Source organism: Lissotriton vulgaris, chromosome 10, assembly GCF_964263255.1.
Source record: "Lissotriton vulgaris chromosome 10, aLisVul1.2, whole genome shotgun sequence".
NCBI classification, from domain to species: domain Eukaryota; kingdom Metazoa; phylum Chordata; class Amphibia; order Caudata; family Salamandridae; genus Lissotriton; species Lissotriton vulgaris.
Window position 1 is genome coordinate 794,880,628 of NC_141698.1, and position 21,544 is coordinate 794,902,171.

At 44.7% G+C, this 21,544-nt stretch overlaps 1 protein-coding gene across 1 annotated transcript in view; it reads right to left on the reverse strand.

Annotated features, from left to right (window-relative positions):
* The window catches only part of DNAH11 (dynein axonemal heavy chain 11), a 3,435,931-nt gene that overhangs the window by 2,432,500 nt on the left and 981,887 nt on the right, over positions 1-21,544 (reverse strand). Inside the window, exon 22 of the mRNA XM_086939827.1 lies at positions 1,012-1,170. Coding sequence (XP_086795953.1) covers positions 1,012-1,170 — 159 coding nt within the window. The remainder of the gene's footprint in view (positions 1-1,011; positions 1,171-21,544) is intronic.

Below are 21,544 nucleotides of genomic sequence, written 5' to 3' on the forward strand. Positions count from 1 at the left end.
CTTCTTCAAGTAACCAAACCTTTTTCCAGAGACCCACTTCTAATATAATCTCTGAGGCGGTCAAGGCCAGACTATGGAATTTCCCTTCTTTCAGGCATTCCTAAACTGCCATTTGCTCCCCGCAACGAAGGTATGCAAGAGCTATCCGGCAGGCCAAGGACACTATTATGTATGGCCACTTCTCACATATTCTGATGTCACTGAAACGACTCCCTACAGGGACATTATTACAATGACCTGCTTTACACACATATAGCCTTTTTCTAGGAACAACCAATTATCTTGCCCAGGAAATAACCAACTCTGTGTTCGTCGACTTCTACAAGCAGTGACAACCTCCTCCTTGAGACTTCAAAAGAAAAAGAAAACCTCTAAAGTACTCCTTTTCTTTAGTGCACTCCGACTATGAAACTCCATCTCTGATCATGCATTAGGACCATTCTGTCCTTCGTCGTTTTTACAAAATAATTTAGAACTTGATATTTTGCTACCACTCTCAACTGTTAACGAGTTATTTCTCGATGCTCTAACTTTAGTACATAATGTGAATGGGCAGTGTTTTGTTGCAGTTCATTTACATAGCTCACACTGCATATTGTATTCACCTAATATTACATCTTATATTTTTGCACTCTGCAGGTGCACTGCATTTTTATTACCATATATTAGTTATTACTCGAGATTGTTTGCATGAAAGTGGCCTATAAAAGGTGCTGTGTCAACCATTGGTCTTGTCAAAGCTACAATAAAAGCTCTAATAAATAAATAAATAATATTTAGGAGTTGAAATGCTTCAACATGATGAAAAAAATTACACCGACTTGTCTGCATGCTCAGTTTATTTTTGTATAACCGGTTTTGCCAATTTAGTCTTACATTTGGTACACTGCACATTACATACATGTGTCCATTAATTCACATTTAGAATAACAGATGTCTTAATTTAGAAATATGCAGCGTGTAGAGTGCACAACTAATTCTACATCTTCGAAGGTTAAGAAACGGTCTTACCCGGACATGTATAATGATATCCCATAATCCTTTGAGCAATTGTATTTCTTTGCGGCACCGCTGTGTTTGTTTGTGATCTGGAACAGCTACTTCGAAGAGGTTTGCAGATTCCTGCAAGTGCACCATTTCTTGCTCTAGTGCCACAAGTTGCTGGTTACCCTGAAGAGGTAGAAACAAGAACAGGTTGAGGAAAGAAGCCTCATTTATACTGTTATTCAAACCTGACAATAAAACCCACTGATTTAAGCCAGGGTGCACATGTGTGTGATGGAAATGCTGTTAACATTGTTGAAAATATGTTCACCTAAGATTTCCTCAATATAAGAAAGATTTATTTTTTTAAGTGTTAAACGTAAAAATAGCTATTTATTGCAAGATTAACAATATGCTTGTGTAACGTCTATATGCTTATGTTTCTGGTTACACGTGTAAACAGAACCCAGGCAGTTAATAGGATAATATATGATGTAAGTTATTTAAAATAAATTAAAGTAGTTCATACATTTTTGACATCCAGAAAGTAAAAATATCAGATTCTTTCATACCCAGTAATATCCAATTCAACTTTTGTTTGTCAGTATCACTCATTGGTGTTATGTCTAACTTAGTATCGGGATATTTCGAGGGATTTTAATTGAAACAGAATTTGAAAATTAAGGGCACTGAGAAATGGCCACTGATGAAAAACACGGGAAACCATTTAATTTAAATTTAATTTAATTGCGGGTTTTTATAGCGCTAGGATCGACTCCCGGAGGAGTATCTCCGCGCTTCGACCGCTGGGGAACCCGTCCTGGCTCACCCTGAGAGATGGTCCCTAATGGGTATCTCTAAGGTGCGACCAAGCAACCCCGGCGGTCTGGGGGGGTCGTTGTGAAGATGAGGCAAGCTAATGCCCAGAGAATTATCGAGCCCGCTGACCCTGGTCCACGACCCTGCCGGGAATCGAACCCTGGTCCCGGACCGTCCTCTGCTTACGGGTCTGCCGCCTCTAACCAGTGAGCCACACTTCTTCACTAAGAAAACTTCTTCAAACGTCATTTAAGACCATATTGCGAGTAGGGTCCAGCTCTATCCCAAGAGAGATTCCACTGGGCAAACAACACGTTTTCTCAGGTTCGAAACGAGCATCTTGTACAAACAATTGCATCACATCACACATTTCCTCCTGCTCAAGGCAGATGGGGAAGAGCGCATGGAAAGGTGTGTGGAACTGGGACCACAAGCAGTAAATCCAGGTCCCACGTTACCCATTTGTGGGGCCAAAACGTGTGATGCCTGGTGGGGGATACCAGCTGCTAACCTGCCCCGTTATCTCCTTCTCTTATTAGCGGGCATTTCGGAATGAGCCCCCCAATGTCTCCTGATATAAAATAAAGAATATTGTCTGGTTACTATATATTCTCTATTACACTGAAAGATCAAAATACAGGATTAGTTGTTAGGACTAGTGCATGAAACACTCAAAGTTTAAAAGATAGTATAAAGCTTTAACAAAATGATTAAACGATAACTTTACAAAGAAAATGATTATATGGGAAGGCCTGCTTACTTACTCTGGTATGAACTGAAGGTAGCTTTGGGAAGAAATGTATTTGCTGCACTTCTACGACTGGATCGCCTACCACATTTGACGCTGCCCACCACTCTCTCGCTAAACTATGTTCACAGGCTCCCCCTTTGGGCTGCAATCTTAATTTTAAAGCTGCATTGAATTCGAACGGTAGCAGCAACATATATACACCACCTGCACATACATTGACCACAGCAAACTAGCCCTCCATGTTCTTTGTCAGCTTTCCCTTTGCAAAGCACTATTCTTTCATGACGCCCTGCATTGCCCAGAGAGCAATGCATTACATTGGTCCATCCTTCATTCCAAGTAAAACATCAAAGATACTGATAAAATTAACCTTTGCTCTAAAAGAACACCCTTACTGGCAAAAGAAGTCACAGTTCAGAGGAACCAGATTCTCCTGCAAACAGCACCATTATGGAATTCCCATCAACGAAAGAAATCTCTAAGAAGTCCTGTCATTTAAACAGGCAATAAAAACGTGGCACCCTCTGCAAAAGATGATTTATTTATTTATTTATAGGTTTATATAGCGCTGGAATCGAATCCGGCAGGAGTGTCTCTGCGCTTAATTCGCCTAATAGATAGAGAGTAATGCTCTCAGGATTTTAAAGGAGGAGCTACATTTGAAACAAGAAAGTTTTCAGCAATTTCCTAAATGCCAGATGGTTGGTGCAAAGCCGAAGGGTGGCGGGTAGTGTGTTCCAAAGACGTGGGCCCAGGTAGGAAAGAGCCTTTCCGCCCAGTCTCGCCCTTCTAATTTGGGGGATTTGAAGTAAGGACTGATTGCTGGAGCGGAGAGTGCGTGTTGGATTGTAGTGAACAAACTTTTCCGCCAAATACGTGGGCCCCAAGTTGTGTATGTCCTTGTGGATGAGACAACAGGTTTTGAAATTGACTCGTTGTCGAATCGGTAACCAATGAAGCTGGTCCAGTAGGGGTCGAGAGGGAGATCTGGGGGGCATTCAAAACCAGCCTTGCGGCAGTGTTTTGAACCACCTGGAGCCTACTGAGTAAACTGTTGTAAGTAACCCGTTACAATAGTCCAGGCGACTGAGCACCAGGGCCTGATCAAAGGGTTTTCCTAGAGGAGTCTGGAAGTAATGGAAACACTCTTCTGAGTAGTCCTATCCTATTACGTGGAAACAGGACCTGTTTGATTTACGTGTTCTTTTAGGGACAGGCCTTGATCCAGCCGGACACCCAGGTTCTTCACTACCTGCTTAGGACTGGGGAAGGGGCCGAGGTCTAAAGGCGACCAGTCCGGGGTCCACAGCAGGGTGGCCTCCCCAAAGAGCATTACCTCAGTTTTGCCTACGTTGCACTGCAAGAAATTCGCGGCTATCCATTGAGATACAGCCCTCATACCCTCTGAAAAGGACTGTTTAACTGCCATAGCTAGTGTCTGGAAAGGGAAGAGAAGCTGAGTGTCATCAGCATATGACACAGGAATGAATCCATAAGATCTCATAAGGTCCGCCAGGAGGGCCACAGATATGTTGAAAAGTGTGGGCTCAAGCACGAACCCTGTGGCAACCCCTTGGTATCCTCCACAGGTGCAGAATGGAAAGAACCCATACTAACACTCTGTGTGCGGCCAGATAAAAACCCCCGCATCCAGGAAAGTGCTGAATTCACTACCCCACCTCCATCAAGCGACTGAGCAAGATGTCGCGCGATATCGTGTTGAATGCTGCGGACAGGTCCAATAGCACCAGAATCATAGAGCTCCCTTTATCCTGCGACATTCTGATGGTGTCATTCACAGAGAGGAACACTGATTTTGTGCTATAGTTGGGCCTGAAACCGGACTGAGAATAATCCAAGCCTCCAGTTGACTCAATGAAGTTCGAAAAATGAGTGTTGACGTGTTTTTCCGTTATCTTGCTCAAGTGCGGGAGGAGAGATATGGGTCGGAGGTTAGATAATTCAGTCCAAGGGATGTTGGAGTTTTTACGGATGGGTCTCACCAGAGCCTTCTTCCACTCCCGTGGTACCTCACCTTCCGAAAGAGAGAGGTTAACCAAGGATTGGACCAAGGGACCGAGTGACTTGCCCAAAAGTGGAATCATTCTGGCAGGGATAAGGTCTGAGGGGGATCCTGTCTTAATTTGGCCGATTAGCGTCTCTATGTTGCTTAGACTGGCAGCTGGAAATGCCGTAGGCAAGATAGAGTCAGTAGCCTTGGAACTCTGTGGTGACACAAAAGGGCAACATGTAGGGCTATTTGTCTTGATAATTTTATCGTAGATCATCTCTATTTTGTTAGTAAAAAATTGAGAGATGTCATCACATAATTGTTGAGAAGACAAGTCAAGACTCTCACAAGCCGTAGGTTTGGTGAAGGATTGAAGGATCCGGTACAGCACCTCGGAGGAGTTGCCTGCCTCAGTTAATTGAGCGGCGATATGGTTTTTCCGTGCCAGTCTATTGTTTTTATGATATTTAGATGGGGCAGTATGGTAGTCACTTTCGTCTTCGTCCAAGTGAGATTTCCTCCAGGCCTTTTCTAAATTTCTACAAGCCTGCTTGTAGGAGCGTAGTTGATCAGTGTACCAAACCTCTTGACAGGGTTTGGGACGCTGCCTACATAATTTCATGGGAGCTACGGAGTCAACCGCGGAGGAGATGGCAAGATTATACTTGGATAAGGCCAGCTCGATGTTATCAGAGGCTGTAATACGGGGCTCGACTAATGCCTCCTGGAAAGAGTCAGATGACACTTTGTACCACTGTCTGCACTGGAAAGAAGGGGATGGGGACCGTTTACTTGGTTTGTCCATGCCAAGTATGGAAAATTCCATAAAAAAATGGTCGGACCAGTTCACCTGCGTGGGAGGGCCACATACAATCTTGGAGGAATTAGAGAAGATCATGCTCAATGTATGGCCAGCAGAGTGAGTGGGATCCTTGTTGTATTGTATTAGTCCTAGTAGAGATAAATCGGCTAAAAAGGACTGGGTTTCAGGGTTGTCAGGTAGATCACCATGCACATTGAAATCCCCTAACAATAGGAAGTCGTTTCTGGATTTAAAGTGCGGGCCAGTACTTCGACTAAGGAGATTGCAAAATTGGTGCTTGGGTCCGGTGGGCGGTAGACCAGCGCCCCTTTCCAGCAGGCCTTTGAGGGGGTATTGATCCTAAAGACCATTACTTCCATACTGGCAGTGCTCCTTTGATCCAGTATGGAGACAGTAATCCCTTTTTTATAAATAATGGCGATACCGCCTCCAGTTTTAACGGGTCTATCTAGCCTCACCATCTTAAATCCCCCTGGAATACCCGGGGTGATTGCAGGGACCGAGTGGGGTTTCAGCCAAGTCTCTGTCAGGAAGAACAGTTCAGGCTGAACAGTGGAAATGAGATCCCATACTTCAGTATGATGTTTAGGTAGAGATTGCCTGTTACATAACAGTTTCTGCCACCCGTTCAGCGGGTGTGTAACCTCCGAGAGAGACGCTGCAGGTTGACTGATACAGGAGGCCTGAAACGGACAATGTCGGCACAAGATCGGACCTTCTAGGCATGGCCAGGTTTCAGGGGCACAGCCTTGCGGGGTGGCTGTCAGCAAGCTTAGTAACACCTGAATGGAATAGCTAACACGACAGTCTGTTTTACTGTCCCTAGCAGAAAGGAGAGAATGGACAGAGTCCATGGCCCCTGGCCCCTTCTGGTCGCGGACGGGCGCAGACGGGCTTCTCTTTGGCTTGTCTTCGGCACGTTTTAGGCGCGTAGACGGCGCTCCCCCTGCGCGCGAACACTGCGCGCTCGTAGATCTGCGAGGGCTAAATAGCCCTTGAGTTCCTGAGACTAAAGCGCTAACTGCTCCAGTGGTAGGGTGGAAGTACCTGGCTCTCCCTGTCTCGCCCTCCCCGCAACGGTACTGGCTACCGCGTCGAACCGGGGCGGGGAGGAGCAGACACTGAGCCCAGGCTTCTGTGTCAAGTGTCAGGTAAGTGCCAGGCCCCCCCTTAATTATTCCTGTATGGCACAAATAAAAGATTTTAAAATACAAGCAGTGGTCACAAAAAATTACACTTTAAAAAGTTCCAAGTTTTAAGTTTAGGATTGCATCAAGAAAAAAATGAACCATTTTGCCACACAACAGATAAAATAGGCTCATCAAACTCAAGACCAGAGTCAAATACTTTACACTGGATTATTAACACATTTCAACATGCACCACTATCTCTCACCCATTTGCTTGACTTTATAACTCGGCATCAATAATCATTTTTAGGTACACAATAAAATCAAGCTGCTGCTCATCACGCATCTCTGCAAATCACTTCGCTCTCTGACATACTTGAAACACACCCTTCCAGCCATAAATAACAATGCTATTAAGCTGAAGCATTCTGCCTTCCACTCCTCTTCGCTCAACCGCAAGTGCATTAACGTGTTAGACCCGGCATCCTTTGTCAGGTTTTCCCCCTTTTTTTGTCATCAGACGTGCTGTTTTTGATGACTTCGTTTTTTGTTGGCCTGCTAACTATTGGTTTGTGCTTTCTCCTTAAAACAGGGTAGAATTGGATTACCCAAATTGGCATATTTAATTTACGTGTAAGTTCCTAGAACAGTGGCACTACCTATGCTCAGGGCCTGCAAATTGAATGCTACTAGTGGACCTGCAGCACTAATTATGCCGCGAACTTAAGTAGCACTTTAAACATGGCTGCTCAGGCCTGCCATTGCACACCTCTGGTGATCACCTCATTTACTGGGGGACTAGTATCCTTTAAAGTGAGCTCAAGGTTCCTGAGCATGGGCTTGGCAAAACATGTGTGTTGGGGTCCCACAGTCCAATAGGGCCTTTCTACTGGAGCTGGCAGGACATCTGGGGCAGGACAAGGCCTTTGACAGGTTTTGTAAATGTAGTGTATTTTGTAAAGCGCACAGCTGCCCCAACGGGGCGTCCCGGCGCTGTATAACGCTGTGGAACCCTTCCTGGCTCTCCCTGTGAGATGCCCCTCCTGGGCACCCCCAAGGTGAAGCCAGGCATCCCAGTGCTGTAGGGGCCGTTGTGGAGATTAAGCAAGCTATTGCCCAGAGTTGCAGCGTGGGACCCATGATTAGAGTAGGCGCCGAGGTGAGAATTATCGAGTCTGCGGACATTGAGCCCAAGACCCTGCCGCGTCGGGACTTGAACCCTGGTCCCGGGCCTGATCTCTGCTTCAGAGTCTGCCGCTCTAACCAGTGAGCCACACTTCTCCACCAAAAGTGGGTTTATGACCCACTTTTAGTGGCTCCATATGAGGAGGACCTCACATGCTTTCTGTAGGTCATATCCTACCTGCCAGGCCAGGGGCAAGTCAGAAGCCATAGGCAAGGCTCCCCTGCAACCATTTCCGGTCATTGCCACAACACACAGACAGCAACATTGTCGGAACTCTGGACCCCAGGACTGCCATGGGCAACACAGTTTCATCCTGGTCTTGTTGGACCATGCCACTCGGTACCTGGAGGCTATCCCTCTAAACATGTAGACTGACCCAGGAGTGGCTAGGGCACTGATGGGGGTATTTACCAGTGGGGGATTCTCCATGTAGGTGGTGTCAGACAGTGGTACCAACTTCATGTCGGCATACACGGGGGTCATGCGGAAAGCGGGTGGGATAACCTACAAGCTGTCCACTCCTTACCACCCCAAACCAAAGGGCTTGTTGAGAGGTTCTTGGGCCTGTTAGAGCCCTCGAGATGGAAGTGGGGTGTCCTCCTACCATGCCAATTGCTTGTGTACAGGGAGGCGACCCAGAAGTAGGTTGGCTGTAGCCCCTCTGAGCTGCTATATGGGAACCTCTCAGTCAAGTGAAGGAGGGGTAGGATCAAGCTCCCAAGAAGGCCCCACAGGATGTGGTCAGCTACATTCTAGAGATCTGTACCCAGTGAAGCACCTCTGAATCAAGCTAAGTTTATCTAGAAGCCAGCCAGCAGGTCATGAAAGATTGCTGCCACCAGAAAGCCACTCTGGTCGGGTTTCAGACTGGCCAAATAGGGTGGGTGATGGAGCCTGTGGAGCCCCATACCCTGCAATACCTTTAAGCTGTGACCTAGGAGGTAAAGGAGTGCAAGAGTGAGGTCACATACTTAGTGGAACTCAAAACTCCAAGGAACCCTTTAAGGGTTTTGCACTCCAATCGCCACAAACTCCACTTCCAGAGGTCTGAGTAACCCCTAACCAGGCCACAGATGATGGGGTGGGAGATTTGAGTAAAGCTCTCTCAAACCTCCTTTCTTCCAAGGAGCAGGATGGTCAGCTCTGTTCCTATTGTGAAGAGCTCTGACACCCTCGGGTAAACTCCGTGCTATATAAAAATGCATAAATAAATAAATCATCACTGGGGACAGCACACCTGTGAAGAGTGAAATCCACTGATGGACTGATAAGGTGAAAGCTAGCATCAAGAAGGAAGTCTCCAAGATGCTGGAGTTAGGGATGTTTGAGTCCTTGAATAGCCCTTGGTCGAAAACAGTGGTGTTGGTCCCCTCCAGGTGTCATCCCAGAACTTAGGTTCTGTGTGGATTACCAAGGGCTCAGTGCAGGCACCCCATCCCAAACTGATGAGCTCATATACCGGTTACGAGCTGCCAAGATCCTCAACACGTTTGACTTAATGTCTGGGTACTGGTAGATTGCTTTAACTGAGGGGGTTGTCTGAGAAGTCTGTGCTCTCTACCCTGAAGGAAACTTCCAGTACCAGAAAATGCCCTCTGGGTTGAAGAACGCCCCAGCCATCTTTCAGAGGTTGGCCAACCAGGTCCTAACCAATCTGGAGAACTTAAGTGCTGCCTACTAAGACCACATTGCAGTCTTCATCTCTAGGTGGGAAGACCACCTGTGCCATCTTATGGAGGTGCTTTAACTTCTGCGAAATAGGGCAGATAGGGCAGGGTTTGGTGGGCTACTTGGTCAACCAAGTAGGGGGAGGAAAGATGCAGTCCCTCTGGGCCACAATTGAGACCATTTTAGCTTGGGAATCCCCAAGACCAAGACAGAGGTGAGAGCCTTATTAGGCATCACTGGTTATTACAGGAGATTTGTCAAGGAGTATGGCACCAATGTTGCACCCTTGACAGAGCTGACTTCTAAGACGCAGCCTAGACAGGTGATCTAGACAAAGGCATGCCAGAACACTTTTGACACCCTGATGGAGGCGATGTGACAGGACCCCACCCAACGAGGACAAGGACCAAAAGAACAAGAGAGCCAAGAACGAGGACATTTGAATCTGACGATACTTCCTCAAAAAGGGTACCAGAGGCACTGAACAATCTCCATGAGAAGAGTGTATGAAATAAAGAGAAATACATGTAAAAAGGAGCTTTAGCCTCTTATCTGAGAGGGGTTTGGGGTGTTGGAATTGACATCGATAGCACCGTGGTGTCAGAAGTGGGATTGTTTGTCTAGCCCTGATGACCCATCTTGATGGAGGCCATCATAACCCAACTGGCAGAGGGCGAGTGCCACTTACAATTAGTACTCAAACAGCAGAACAAACAGACACAGAAGGAACGGGAGGCCTTGCATGCTACTATAAAGGACCAGGCATCTCTCCTGACTAATAATCAAAAGGTGGAGGACACGGCCGTCCTGCGCTTGATAGATGTCATTTCTAGTGCACGTGTTCACCCTAATGTGCCAGGATCTGTCCGACAAAATATCAGAGTGGTGATGACCGGTACTATTTCTTTGTGAACTTTGAGCCAGTCACCTCCACCACTACATGGCCACCGGAAAGATGGGGACAGTATATAGCCCCCTTCTTTCAGGGAAATTGCAACCTTAAAATGTGTCTAAGAGATGTCTTCGGTTGGATGGATCAAAACCACCTTAAATGCAACACCAATAAGACAGAAATCCTCCCCATGGGTTAAAACCCCGAATTCTGTCCCAGTAAATGGTGGCCTGAGGACACCCCTGCTCCTCCCCAAGCTGTGGCATCAGCAAGGAATCTGGGCATTCTATTTGACGCCAAAATATCTTTCGATCAGCATGTCAAGAATGTTGCAGGAAGTTGCTTCAACATAATTAAATCACTGAAAAAGTTCTTCGACTTCTTACCTATAGATTCAAGAAAGGCAGTAGCAGTGGCCCTAATCCTCGCACATCTTGACTACTGTAATGGTCTGATGGCAGGTGTTAAAAGGAAAGCCACTCTTAAAAAGCTCCAAGGCGTACAGCACGCAGCGGCTAGACTTGTTCTCAAGCTACCCAGGAGGTCATCAGCTTCGGCCGCCTTGAAAACCCTTCATTGGCTGCCACTCCCCAAAAGAATTCTGTTTAAAATTCTAACAATAGCTTTCCGTGCATATAACCTCACTGGCCCACTCTACCTCATCAGAAGATTTCCCCATTACAATCCCTCAAGGACCTTGAGATCCTCAAATCAAGACCTGATTAAGTTGCCGAAATTCAAAAACAAAACTAAAGGAGGCAAGTCCTTGTCCTTCTTATCTGCAAAAGCCTGGAACTCAATTCCCAATAATCTCAGATCCCTAACGCAAGAAAACCACTTCAGAAAGCAGCTTAAAACATGGATCTACTCTCTCCCTGATGATTATGTAATGACCTTCATTTAATCTTCTATTTTTCAACTTCTGTGCACTGTTTTCTTTCAGCGCCAGGATGCTCCTTTCGGAGCGATTGTTGCGCTTTAGAAATACCAAAAATACAAATACAAATACAAAGCAGCATACCAGGCAGCTAATCCCGCAGGCATAACCAGCTATGCTGATATAAAAAAGGCAATTATAGAATACTTAGGATGTGAACAGGAATATTACAGAAGCTGCTTCAGAAAAGAGAAATGGGGTTCGGGAGGCAAGATGGCGTCCGCGCTGGACGCGTGAGTTTGCTGCTCCTGCCGGACCTCTCAGGGTCGAAGGTATTACGGTGGAAAGCGGAACCGAGCGACCGAGCAAGCTTAAATAACGAGATATACAGAGCCACACAGAGCCATTAAGTCTTTCGGTAGCAGGAAATATTGAAAAAATGTATTGGTATTTCTCCATGATTGAGCTTCGAGTTGTGACCGAGATATTGACCTGGATCCGACACGCTGACCGCTGGGCGTCTCTCCGGCAGCACCTGATTCGGCTGCTGACTCGACACACCTGGAACGCGCGTTGCCTGCGAGTGGAGCAAGGCAGTATTGAGAGCGGAGGTGAACTGAGCAGCCAACGGTCGGAGCGGTTTGCGGTGTCAAGTGGAGACATGGGGCCGAAAGGAAGGAGAGCCCGGGGGCAGGGTGCTGCCACGGAGAATCCAAATGGAGCGGAAACCGCATCAAGAACAGTCTCGGTCTTGATTACGACTGCGACCCCCCCTCCTATTGTGAGTACCATTGTAGAAGCTGCAGAGATATCGGACAGGGAGGGGGAGGCAGTCGGTGCACATAAGAAGATACCGGACATGTTTTCAGGAGCTAAAAACAAGGATGTAGGGAAGTTAAAGCCGCCAATAGCGGTCGGGGAGTCAGGAGCAGAGGGTGTGCAAAAGACTGTACCAGCTCAAGCAATTCCTGCCATAACCTCAGTCTCCACCTCCGGCTCCGGTCAATTTGAAAAGAGTAAAGAGCAGAGTATAGGTGAGAATTTAAATAATGGTGCTACCTCAGAGGGAACTTTATCGGCTTTACCACCACCCTTAAACATGCCTAATAGCCCTCCTCACATTGATGACAGTTTCCCCACTACCTTTTCTATGCAGAGGGATGCTGAAGCGAACCTACTGAGTAACATTGATACAGCAATACTCACTGGGGGAGAGACGGATTCGGCGGATTTCTTTTCTCTCTCTGAGCATTCTATGTCCTCCTCTGAGGATTTAGCAGAATTATATGCTACACGTATGAGCATGGAGGATGGCTGCTTAGAGGAAGAAAGTGGGCATAGTAGCCTGAATGAAATCATGGAGAAAGATGGGACTGGTCTTGGTACGGTTCGTAAACTTTGATTGAACATGAGTGGCAAAGAGAGAGAAGAGACTTTGAACGCTGATGGGGGCCCTATTGACTTGGATTCAGAAATGGAGGACATTTCCTTGGGTTTGATTTACCAAACCATGATGCAGCATAGAGAGGAAACGCGTGAGGATAGTCTGAGGGTACAGAATTCTTGTAAGAAGCTGCAAAATTCTGTGAGGAGGCTAGTAAAATCACATACTGAATTTTTGACTAGAGCAACTGAAGCTGAATCACGTATTTCCTCACTAGAAGATGAGGTGGCGCAACAACGCAAGACTATAGAAATGCATATGGCCACCAAGGAAGATGTCAACTGGAAGCTTGTAGACATTGAGAATAGATCTCGGAGGAACAATTTGAGATTTTTGCAGATTGAGGAGGGGAAAGAAGGGTCTGATATACGTGGTTTTATAGTCTCTCTTTTGAAAGATGCAGTGCCAGAGGCGGAGAAATGGGATTGGGATCGGGAGGTGGAAAGGGCTCATAGATTCCCTTTCAGAGTTAATACACGAGATCAGAAACCACGAGCTATAATAGTGGCTTTTAATAGTTTCCAGGCTCGTGAGGCATTGTTTCTGAATGCACGTCCTGATAAAAAATGTAAGGCTCTTGGCTGTGAGTTCTTTGTAAGACCTGATCTCTGCAAACAATCTGTTGAGAATAGATGGCAGCTAAGACAGCTTATTTCACAATTTCAAGGAAAAGGTGCGCAGGCATATTTAATGTTTCCTGCGAATCTTAAAGTCATCCATAAGGATCGCACTAGATTTTTCATGACTGAAATTGCTGCCAAAGAATTTTTGATGACACTGTAATCGTATCGTATTATAATTGCAGAGAGATATTGAAATGAATTGAATTGATTTATCATATGCTTAATTTTGATATATCAGTCTGCTCAGGAGTTTTTCACCCAAATAGGGGGATTATGCTTTACTAATGATGTGAAAGCCCTGTAGGGGGACGGCAGGGGGCTGTGGGGGCAAACCTGCATCACAGGACCATAAGTCCTAAAGCCTCTATGAAGGGAGAAGGGCAGGGTGGGTGAGATGGAAGAGGGAGTTTGGGTGGGGAAAGGGGTCACGGGGGTGTAAAAAAGGGCAAAAAAAGAGTTCACAGCAAAATACATGGAAAAAATGTGGTTAAATGGATTTCTGTAAAGAAGGGCTCCGAATTACTGATTTTTATGTTTGTTTATGGGAAGAAAAAGGGTGTTAGGCAGAATGGCTTACTTATGGTTGGATATTTTGATTTTGATTTAAAATGGCGGGAAAAAGTTTAAGAATTTGTTCAATGAATGTATGTGGATTGAATAACTCAAGGAAAAGACATAAAATAGCCGCAGAATTGAAATATATTCAATCTGATATTGTTTGTATTCAGGAAACCCACATTCCGTGGTCAAAAAGGGAGGTGCTAAAAGATTTGGGATTTATTTTAGTTGCCGCTTCCAGACAGACTAGTATGATAAGGGGGGTAGCTATTTTAGTTAAGGATAATTCTATAGTTGTTGGACGGAAGGTTGTGGACAAAAATGGGCGTTGGGCTATTGTAGAGTGTAAAAGTGGGGGTAGGCAAATAACGCTGGCCACTATTTATGGAGCTAATCTGAATGACCCAGCCCCGTTGGTCGAAATTAATTTGGAGTTAGTTAATTTTCCTCAGCCAATAGTGATTTGTGGGGATATGAATATAAATTTGTCTAACAATGCTTTACTGGAGGGGTATGGAAATTATAAAGGCCGTAAACCAAGAGTATTTAATGCTCTTGTTAATTTATTGCAAGACCAAGGCCTAATAGATGTGTGGGGAAAGCTTCGTGGAGGGGATAATGGATCTACTTTTTATTCATACCCCCATAAAAAATAAGTAAGATTAGATTATTTTTTTGCCCCAGAACATTTGCTGGAAGGGACTAAAAATAGTACTTATCCTAGAATTACTTCTGATCATTCCCCCGTACAGATCAAAATACAGAGCTCTGCAAAGAGGATAGCACCACCTAATTTTTCTTATGATCGAAAATTAGGGCTGAATGAAGAATTTAAAACACATATGCAAAGTTGGATTCAATCCTTTTTTATTATTAATCATGGTACGGCCAATACTTGTATAGTCTGGGATACTTTTAAAGCGAGTTTCCGGGGAGAGTGCATTCGTTTCTCATCTTGGCAACGTAAAAGATCAAATAAAGAACTTGACAAACTATATGAGCTCTTGGTTAAAGCAGAGCTTTTGTTAACTAGGGAGGTTGCTCTGGGTAAAAAAGAGCTTTGGGATGTCGAAAATGAGGTGGCTAAGGCCAGAACTAATATTCTTGGCTTCTGGGATATGGAAATTGCTAGGAGATTTTTAACCTCCAAAATGTTAAGTTATGAATTTGGGGAAAGAATAGGCAAAAGATTGGCGGTAAGATTACGTATGAAGCAGACAGCTCGGAATATTAGTTCAATGATAGATGCTCAGGGTAAATCGCACTCAGAACCAGAAAGCATTCTTCGAATATTTCAAAGTTTTTATGCGGCACTTTATTCTAGGGATGATAGTGTAGATTTAAATATACAATGGTGCGAGGGATTACAGGTCGGTTTGAAGGTTTTAGAACCCCTAATGGCGAAAGAACTGGACTTACCAATAACTATGTCAGAGCTAGAGTTAGCAGTGAAGAGTCTTGCCGTAGGTAAAGCCGCTGGACCCGATAGAATACCTGCAGAAGTATATAAATTGTTTTTTAGTAACTTAAAGGACGAATTGCTCCACGTAATTCTGGCAGCACAACAGGGGAATCCTCCTACCACATGGTCTGATGCAACTATTGCGGTCTTTTGTAAAAAAGGTAAACCTGTGGATAATGTTGGATCTTATCGTCCTATATCGTTATTGAATGTGGATAATAAGATCTATTCAAAGATTTTGGCCAACCGATTATCTAAAGTTGTGTCATCTTTAGTTTCGCAATATCAACATGGGTTTATCCCTAAAAGAGGAACTGTGGATCATATCAATAAAGTAATCACGTTGTTTGATATGGCGGCTGTAAATAAACGGAAGTTGGCGCTTTTTCTGTTAGACGCAGAAAAAGCGTTTGATCGGGTGTGTTGGGAGTATTTGTGGATATTAATGGCGAAAATGGGCTTTGGACAAAAATATATTAATGCTATCAAATCATTATATGTTAAACCTACGGCTAAAATTTCGGCACTGGGAGCGCTCTCTGATTCTTTTAACATTACTAGAGGGACTCGCCAATTCTGTCCATGCTCTCCGTTACTATTTGCTTTATACATTAACCTGTTTATTGAACAATTAAGCCATAACCCCTTAATTCCCCCCTTTATAGTATCTGATTTTTCTTTTTCAGTGTTCGCTTATGCGGATGATATAGCGGTGTTTACCGACACACCAGACACTGCTAATTTAGAGATTGAAAGTCTGGCGAAAGAATTTGGAACTATAACTGGTTATAAACTGCATCAAAGACTCAGATTTTATGCTCAGAAGCCATAACTTGGGAGGATGAGAGAGTGGTGGGGGAGGTTACTTACCTTGGGATACGGATTAAGACAAATATGTCTGAACTGGTTGAAGTAAATTGGAACAATGTATATGATAAAATTAAGGATTCTCTTGAGAGATGGGATCGTTTATTCTTGACCATTATTGGACGGACCAACGTTATAAAAATGAATGTTTTACCTAAAGTGCTTTATCTGTTCCGTGCAATTCCTTTGGAATTTTCAAAACCCAAGCTACAGGCTTTACAATCATTATGTGGAAAATGTATCTGGAGCCCCGGAAAACCAAGAAGGGCTATGAAATTTTTGATGCTACCGCCTAAAAGGGGAGGGTTAGGAGTACCCGATTTTTTTCTTTACTATATAGTTTGTTTTTTATTAAGAATGAGAGCGTTGACAATAGGGGAATCCACGGAACTTATGCATAATCACCCTTCTATATTTGAGATCTTGATGGGATCACATGTGAGACAAAGCTTTTTTATTGAAATAGATGGTAGTTATTACAAGCGGACCCGATTTAAAGTATTGATAGGAGCCCATAAGTCCTGGAAATGGCTGACTCGTACTATAGGTATTGGAAACTTGGCATATTATACTCCCTTTACTACATCAAGATTATTGCCTACGATATTTCTGGATGGAATGGCCTTGAAATGGCAAAAAAAGGGGGTCACATGTTTGGGGGATTTTCTTTTGGCGGATGGTAAGTGTAAATCATTTGTGGAATTGAGTGAAGAGTTTGGCCTACCCAGAAGTAATTTTTTAAAATTTTTACAAATTAGGGATTTTCTTACGAGACAAAAATTAAGCTTACAAAAGCACCAAGTTGTTCAGGGAATTGGTCGCCAGGTGAAGATTGGAACTCTGTATAGAATGCTTATGGAGGAGAAGCCCGACGATTTGGAGAGAATAAGGGTAAAATGGGCCGATATTTTAGCGGATACTGAGGTTGAAGTGGAAGATCTCATCTTGCTCTCCAAAGAAGTTCTAATGTCAGCCAATTTAAAAGCACAGTTTTTAAAAACCTTATTTGATTTATATTACACACCACAACGAATGTTAAAATGGGGAGCAGGTTTTGATGGAAAATGTTTTCGGTGTAAAGCTGATTACGCAGACAGTTTACATATTTTTTTTTTCTTGTCCTAGATTAAGGGGGTTCATACAAGATATTGAAAATGTTGTGTCTTTAGTGCTCAAGGTTTGTGTAACGATTACCCCCTCTATGTTGGTGCTGGGGAAGATTCTTAATGACAACCGTGCTGATGGACTTTATCGTTTTCGTTATTTCATTTTATTCACTATGACAGTAGCACGGATATGTATTGCTACAGAGTGGCTTCAGGAAAATCCGCCACTATTTCAGCAGTGGCGAGCACGATTGTATAAACTGTATAAATTGGAGTGGGGTCTTTTTTCAGTTTCCGGATCTAGGCGAAGGAAAAAATTGGACTGAAAATTTGGGGGGCTTTTTCTGATTATTATGAAGATTGAGATGGCCATTTAATTCCATTTAATGTCATTGAGATTACATTTGTTTATGGTGGCTATGTATTTAAAGGATATCAAGGTTTTTCTTACGAATGAATTAACGCTATTTTCTACTTGTATTTTGATGCATTTATGATTTATGACCTAAGATGTATGATGTATTTCTGCTGTGAACCAACATAAATAAAATTTAAAAAAAGAAAAGAAAAGAGAAATGGGCTACAGGAGACAATCCCCAGGCATTGTATTATCGAAGAAGGGATCTTCGAAATCGAGGGCTAAAGCCGTCCCCATCATCCACTGATGAACTCACTGAGAAAATATATCTTGAACAGTACCTTGAGCCCTTCCGTTTAATACCACAGCATGGATTGAGCAACACCGCAACCTTACGGTCACTATAGCGGTTGACCTAGCCTGTGACTATCACTGATCCCCTGAGTTTAAGGTGCCTACCTATCGGATCCCTGTAGACCCACCTAAAAACCCAAACAGAAAACCCACATCCCCTACGGCACATAAAGGACCCCTGCTCCCGAGATATCCACCCAAACGAAACCCTGTTGCCAGTACAATACAAGGCCCCCAGTGTTTCCACTGTGCTGAGTGGGGACACATAGCCTGTCACTGTCCAGTACGCAATCCTCCCCCAGAGCCCATGGAGGTAGAGTATACCCGTGGGCAGGTGTTGTTCACAGGAGAAACCCCGGAAAAAGAAGCTTTACCCATTAGCAGAAGTCTTGATTGAAATTGAGGGAGAACCTCAGCTGAGAAAGGTTGGGATAGTACTCTCTCTCCCCAAATCCGTTCTACTAAGAATCAACCTCCCTAGGTTCCATGAGTACTTGCAATCACTTAGCATCCCTCCTCCTCCAGTAAACTCGTTAGATAGCGTGCCATTCTGTAGGGACGAGATAGACGAGTCCTCCTACAAAAGAGTGAAAACCCGTAAGGAAAAGAGAGAAGAACAAGCACTATATAACCGGCTCAGCCATGTCATACCCACACATGTCCTTGCTTCCTCAGATGTGCCGCAGACGCCAGGCCGGAGCTTCCAAGCAGAGCAAAAGGATGAAACTACGCTGCAGCACACCTGGGAACAAGCACAAGAGGACCAGCCAGAGAAGGTAGGCCCCTTCTTTTGTGTATAAAAAAAGGTTTCCTGTATAGAATTACTTGAAAGGTCAATCACACCAAAGAACAATTGCTGATTCCCAAACCGTTTCGAGAACAAGCCATGTGTTTAGCCCATAACCAAACAGGGTGTGGGCATTATGGGAAGAAGCATACACTTAAGTATCTTTTGAACAAATTCTACTGGCCAGGCATATACCTGGAGGTGGCCAGATACTGTGCCTCCTGTACCAGCTAGTTTACACACCTGTCGTTCCATGTGCTCCACTTCATCCCCTCCTGATCATAGATGTTCATTTTCAAAGGGTGGGAATGGACCTAATAGGCCCCCTGCTTCCCTCAGCCTGTGGACACCAGTATATACTCATCCTGGTAGATTACGCCACCCGTTATCCGGCAGCTATCCCCTTGACCTCTACAACCACAATGGCGGTAGCACAAACCATGATCACTTTTTTCTCTCAGTGGGTTTTCCCCACGAGCTATTGACAGACCAGGATACCCCTTTTATGTGTCTGTTGATGAAGCAAATATGCAAACTTCTAGGGATTAAACAAATACGCACATCGGTATATCATCCTCATACAGATAGATTAGTTGAAAGAAATAATAAAACAATCAAAACCATGCTAAGAAAATGCATAGATAAGGCCAGGACGGACTTTGATTGTCAACTTCCTCTCATATTGTTCGCCATTAGGTCCCACAAGCAAAAATCCAAAGGGTTTTCACCATTTGAGCTATTGTTCAGTAGGAAACCCCATACTCTCCTAGATTTGGGAGCGGAACAGTGGACAGAGGAGGAGGACGAGGGTCGAACCCTCTTACAATATAGCACAACCCTAAAAGAAACTTTAGTCACGCACTCAGAAGAAGCACACAGTAACATGGAAAACGCCCAAGCACAATAGAAACAGTTATATGACCAGAACATCAAGCTGAGACAGTTCTCGGTAGGGGACCAGGTATTATTACCCCTGCACACTTACAATAAAAAGCTATTGGCCACCTGGCAAGGTCCCTACTGGGTATTGGACAAAGACTCCTGGGTGACCTATCGCATAGCCGTCCCTCACAAAACCCAGACGGGCCAGGTATACATGTTAACTTAATCAAGCCCTGGGAAAGTCCGGTACCTGTATCTCTATGTAAAAGCATCTCCATACACCACGTAGCCGTGGATAAACCCCTAGAGATATCCCAGGCCCCCCAAATCCACAAGGAGGAAGTGCATGTCCAGTTAGGTAAACAGGTAATGGAGGAATAGAAACAACAATTGCACTCCCTGTGCAACACCTACCCCCTCTGTTTTGTCTGGCATACCAGGCTGAACGACCATGGTTGCACACAGCATCATCTCAGACACACGAGACAGATCAAACTGAGACCTTACTGTATTCCAGCTGCGAGAAGACAGGCATTCGATCTAGAGGTAAAGCCATGCTAGGAGCCGACATTATTGAAACCTCCAATACCGCCTGGTCCTCCCCTGTCGTTCTTGTTCTCAAACCCAATGGAAGTATCCAGTTTTGTATTGACTTCTGCCAACTGAACTCTCTTTCTTAATTTGATGCCTACCTCATGCCTTGAGTTGACAAACTCATTGAACGCCTAGTGGATGCTAGAGTAATGTCCACCATAGACCTGACAAAGGGGTACTGGCAAATTCCACTCTCCCCGGAGGCCCGAGAAAAAATTGCCTTTTCCATGCCATCAGGTCTGTTTCACTTCAAGGTCCTCCCCTTTGACCTTCTTGGTGATCCGCCATGTTCCAAAGATTAATGGACATCCTTTTGTCTTCCCATCAATCATATGCCTGGATGACAGTCATACACAGCCCAGATTGGAACTCAATTCTCGTCCATCTAGACAAGGTCTTAGAAACCCTACAAGAAGCAGGCCTCACAATTGTTCCCAAGAAAACCACGTTTGGGACAGACCACAATGAGTATCCAGGCTATGACATTCAGGCAGGGAACATCAGACCAAAAGTGAACAAACTAGAGGCCATCTCTAAATTTCCTGTCCAATCACCCGACAAGAGATCTGATCCTTCCTAGGCCTTGTGGGGTACTATAGGCTGTTCATTCCACACTTTTCTGCCATGGCAAGACCCCTCACAGATCTCCTCACCAAAACATATACAGGAAAACATATCCACTGGTCAGCTCTTCAGGAGCAAAGTTTTCAACAACTCAAAGAGACCTTATGTACCGCCCCTGTCCTTACATGTCCTGATTTTAAAAAGATCTTTGTTCTCCAGTAGATGCCTCTGGAAGAGGCCTTGGTGCCATACTTTCCCAACCTGATGACAGGGGAGACTTACACCCCATTCTGTTTCCCAGCAGAAAACTATTCCCTAGGGAAAACCGGTACGCCACGATTGAGAAGGAGTGTCTGGCCCTCAAATGAGCTATGGAGGCTCTCTAGAATTACCTCTTAGGTCGGCATTTCATCTTACTCAAAGACCATGCCCCGGTTACCAGGTTTTCTCTACACAAGGGCTCTAATCCTGAAGTACTCTTCTGGTTTCTTGCATTGCAGCCATTCTCCTTCAGCACCCTTCATGTTCCAGGGAAACTACAGTCCCGGTTTCCAGTATCTGATTGGCCCACTCGTCCATTCTCCGAGGGAAGGCAATGTGAGGAGGCTGACCATGACCCTCCCGAACATAGTGAGAAACGCAACATGGCAGTGGTCAAGGACCAACCCGGAAGGAAGGGATGCGGTCTAGACATCCAAATGTGTTGTGGGACCATCATGAATGAAGAAGGAAGAAATAGAAGGGGTGGATCGTTGTCAGTGAATGAAGGAGTGGAGGAGCACTGCAAGAGGACTGGTCGGGAGTA